Source organism: Sycon ciliatum, chromosome 1 (genome assembly GCF_964019385.1).
Source record: "Sycon ciliatum chromosome 1, ocSycCili1.1, whole genome shotgun sequence".
Lineage (NCBI taxonomy): Eukaryota > Metazoa > Porifera > Calcarea > Leucosolenida > Sycettidae > Sycon > Sycon ciliatum.
In genome coordinates this window covers 59,233,882-59,238,450 of record NC_088643.1, presented here as the reverse complement: position 1 = coordinate 59,238,450, position 4,569 = coordinate 59,233,882, and the positions used below count along the sequence as shown (strand labels likewise).

Sequence of the window (4,569 nt, the reverse complement as noted above, 5' to 3'; positions counted from 1 at the left end):
AACGAAGGAAGTATGAGGAGCGGGTCCGGAATGTCGAACATGGGTCGTTTGCCCAGTGGTCATGACGGCGTCAGGTGGTTTTGGGCGTTCGGCAACCAGCCTATATAAGGGAATCGCATCGCTGCTGACTCACAAGCGTAATGAGCCGTATGCACAGGTCATGGCATTTGCCAGGTATATTTCCTTTGCCCTCCTAAGGTCCTGTATAGTGTGCCTTAGAGAGTCTAGAGCATTATTTGGAAAATATCAACAAAGAATTGATCAACAAGAGCCTCCCGCCACGCTGGCAGTTTCTGAGGCAGCTATCAGTCCGTGCGCCAGATTCAAAATATCGCACTCTATTGCGGTTTAGTATTTCTCTCAGCACTTCTTTACAGGGTGCACGTGTATTTTGTGCAGGCGTTGTGGCCGCGGCGCCTGATTCCTCGCAAAAAAACCGGTACATGGTCAGATCGATCTAGCAGCTACTATCATTTGTAGATCATGCACTGCATGCACACTACGCGCTATAATTTTAATTATACGCTAGCGCATATAATACGCCAGTGGCAGTATACTATAGCGGTACCGCGCCGCCGTACGCTCGTACCCCACCCCGATTTTATGGCGAACATTAATTTTTACGCTGATACCAGGTACGAGCGCAAGGGCAGGTGACGTCACGTCATGACGCGAACGAACGTTTCCAGGACGATGTGTGCGCGTCTCGCGCTCGATCGAGGCCTCAGCTGAAAATCCTGAAAATGATGAAATGAAAGCGAACAACTATGCGTCGACGTCAGTGCTTTCAGTGAGTAAAAATTGAAACAAATTTTGGTTTCAGACAACTCAGAATGACCATCATTCTTGTAGATAATGTCGTCGATTCGCTGTAGTAGATTGTGATGACCCTGTGGATATGGTCATGATGGAAGAGGAGGATTATTTCGGAATGGATAGCTTGGGTTTCCAAGCAGACCCTTTCTCGAATTCTTCGAGCATTTCCAATGTAAGTGAAAATTGAATATCTCACCGGACTGCTATTATGTACTAGTTTTGTTTATCCCACCTTTCTCTTGCTAAACGTTTGGTATCTCTATTGCGTGCCCTGATTGCTGTTTTGCAGAGTCTTATAAGCCATGATAATCCTGGTTCTGCTGCTTCTGCTGCTGTGGCGACTGCTAATATTCTCTTGCTGAAGAAGAAGATTTTGTCATTGCAGTAAGTACATGTACAGCTGCCAGTATTTCATTTGCACTGTGCGAGAACCGCACACTTGTTTATACATGCATCAGTGCTTTGTGTGTGTGTGTGTGTGTGTGTGTGTGTGTGTGTGTGTGTGCGTGCGTGTGTGTGCGTGCGTGTGTGTGTGCGTGGACGCGTGTGTGTTTGTGTGTGTGTGTGTGTGTGTGTGTGTGTGTGTATGGTACATAGTGTGTGCATGCTCGCGCACGCGCACCCGTGCGTGTGTGTACATGATATGTGTATGTATGTATGTGTGCATGTGTGTGTGTGTCTGCGCGTGTGTATGTGTGCGTGTGTGTATACGTTTGTGTGCACGTGTGTGTGTGTGTGTGTACATGTGCACGTGCGTGTACATGGTGTGTGTGTGTGTGTGTGTGTGTGTGTGTGTGAGAGAGAGAGAGAGAGAGAGAGAGAGAGAGAGAGAGAGAGAGAGAGAGAGAGAGAGAGAGAGAAAGGGAGAGAGAGAGAGAGAAAGGGAGAGAGAGAGAGAGAGAGAGAGAGAGAGAGAGAGAGAGAGAGAGAGAGAGAGAGAGAGAGAGAGAGAGATGCCACTGGTTTCATGTGTGTTGCATTTTTCCCAGGTATTGTCCACTGCCAGTTTTGACCCAAATTTTGACCGTTCAACGCACCTTTGTAATGTGTTCATTATTAGCCTATTCACTATGTTGCTACTGTACTGTGTACTGGGTCTACTCGGGAAGTAGATAATTATGCTGATTTTTGTGCAAAGATGTGTGCAAAATGTACAAATAAGTTCCAGTAAATCGAGTACTAGTACTTGTTTCACATTCCAAGTGTGTGGGCGTGTGTGTATGTGCGCATGCGGGTGCATGTGTGTCTGTGTGTGAGCGCGCACGTGTGTGTTTCTGTCTGTGTGCGTGTATATCTGTGTGTGTATGTGTGTATATTATGTGTGTGTGTACGTGTGTATGCACATGTGTATGTGTGTGTGTTTGTGTGCATGGCCTTCCTTTCTATTTAGATCAGTTCACGAGGATCACGAGGAAAGATGTGCCGGTGAGGGTTTTTTCTTTCTGTCGGTCTGCACACATGTCCTGGATAACTTTTTTTAGAGAATTAATTTTGATAAGGATCGTAGATTTTCACCTTTACTCTAACGATTGATTGCTCCATTATGATTGTTAGCAAACAGTGTTTGGTTTGCATGGAAAAGTTGCTACGTTTCCCAACGTATGTCTACATAGTACCAAACAGTGTGCAAAAGTTAAAGTAAGCTCCGAAACATAGCCATTTTGAATTAAATTCAACCTCAGAGCATCGTCCTTAAGACCGGAATATTCACAGTGGAAACTGATTGAAAACTTCACAATAAGATGTTCTTTTGGTAATTTTCGGATGCGAAATTCCTGACAAGTAATCTATAGCGTACCGATTAAGGGCGATTCACAATACAACTTTCTGCGACGCGACACGCGATTTGCGACAGTTGCTACAAGAAACTGCCTGTCGCGAGCTGTCGCAAGGCACCTGTCGTAGAAGTTGAAGAAAGTTCAACTTTTGCGACATGCGACACGCGACATACACAAATGGAGTACAGTTTCGACCCTGGGTGCACGTGCATAGTACTACTTGTGCATGAGGATATCCGGATGTCGCAACAAACATGAAGACTATTGTGAACCGTGTGTCGCTGTCGCAGCTCGTCGCATGCCGCGTCGCAAGAAGTTGTATTGTGAATCGGCCTTTAGTTAGTTATTAGGAATTAACGATGATATTGAGTAATCGTATAATTGTTGCAGCCCTGATTTTGATTAAATGGGATCTCGTCTTATGGATGGTCTCAGTAGGTATCATGAAATACTTGGAGATTTTTGTGAGGATGCTCCAATGTGATGCTGCTAATTCTATGCAGTTGCACTAAATATTTGTGTTTTATTTTTGTGCTCCTCTTCTTTGGCATTGTAGTAGCCAAGCCCAGCGATAGTGCAGTGTTACTATTTCTTGTGTCTCGTGTTTGCGCTCTTGTGTCTTTTTGCTCCACTGCAGAGAATGCTGCGCTGAAAGCCGAGCTCGAGAAAACCAGGAAGCAAATGCTTGCGCAGTCACGGTATGTAGTCTTTGCCTGTGCTGTGCAGTGGGCGAGTGGATGTGCTCTGGTCACGAAATCTACGCGATCACCTAGTTGAAGTGCACGTGGAGCGTGTTCAGGGCTTGCTGCGAACTTGGACCAAGTGCCAAACGTGCTGAATTGTCATTGTGGCACCTGCCGAGTACAAGCGGAAGCTTGATTCTCGCGGAGTGGTTCTCGAAAGTGTTTCGGCTGCTCTGATATAATTTAGAGTAGTCGCCTGTCGGGGGGCATTAGAGTGATATTCTAACGACTTCATAATGGTTGTGTAAATGTCCGGCAGTGATACTGACATCGTAGAACTTGATTCAGAGACTATACGCCTCCGGGTGTTGCCTGGAAGATGTACATTTGGCCTTTTTTCCTATGTCCTTTTTCCACAGTATACTAGACAACTAATGTGTTTGGTATATTCTATTTGCCCACAGGACATGCTCTTTACTGAAGAAGCAAGTGCAATTGGCCGTCGGTGGTGGTACGCTGAAAGCGGTGAGTAATGAGATAACCTGGTTGTGTTTACATCAGTCCTGGTCGCCTAAGCTGGGAATAACACGCCATATTGTCGCGTATTAAAGCCGGGCTTATTTCTGTAGAAGCCGAGGTGCAGACCAGGATTCTATTCAAGCCGATATGTACGATGCTCTGTACAGGTACCATATCTGTTTGGCTTGCTCTGAAACAGCTTCAAGCACAGTAAGAAACTGTTGATGCGATCACGCAAAGTAAACGATTTTTCAACAGAAGTGGAGTGACATTTGGATTTATAACCGATCATTGGCCACCGTATTGTCATAAATTAAAATAGTGCAGTAAAAGACACAGGCGTTGAAGAACAAATGTAGGTGAAGGAGTGCCGATGTGCAAATTAGGAATTAACGATGTGCAAAACCCAGCGTGCTATCTGCTGAAGCCATTAGACACTTGTAGACTTGCAGTCACCTTCACTAACACCCTCAATATGAGTTTCATAGATTACACAATAATACGGTGCATGTGGTTTTTTGTGCAAGCCCTTATTTTGCACACCCAAGTGCTATAGGAAGAGCGCGTCCTAAAAATTGTTCCTGTGGTGCCTTTTTTTGTTCTTGTGGTGCAACATAGATGCAAGATCTGAAGAAGGAACTCGTGCAGAAAACTACAGAGCGTGAAGAAGCGCAGAACAGCTTGGCAGGCACACATGTATGTGGGATTGTGTTTGTGTGTGTATAATGTATACCGTTTACTAGTACGTATGTACAGACATCATTAATGTGATG

The 4,569-nt window shown here is 45.1% G+C and overlaps 1 protein-coding gene across 2 annotated transcripts in view; it reads left to right on the top strand.

Moving 5' to 3' along the window:
• Positions 1–782: 782 nt before the first annotated feature.
• The window catches only part of LOC135804631 (uncharacterized), a 29,920-nt gene continuing 26,133 nt past the window's right edge, over positions 783–4,569 (top strand). For both annotated transcript variants that reach the window (XM_065318546.1, XM_065318545.1), the window contains exons 1-6: positions 783–988; positions 1,106–1,200; positions 2,207–2,241; positions 3,232–3,292; positions 3,742–3,802; positions 4,415–4,492. In XM_065318546.1, coding sequence (XP_065174618.1) covers positions 899–988; positions 1,106–1,200; positions 2,207–2,241; positions 3,232–3,292; positions 3,742–3,802; positions 4,415–4,492 — 420 coding nt within the window. In that variant the 5' untranslated portion in view covers positions 783–898. The remainder of the gene's footprint in view (positions 989–1,105; positions 1,201–2,206; positions 2,242–3,231; positions 3,293–3,741; positions 3,803–4,414; positions 4,493–4,569) is intronic.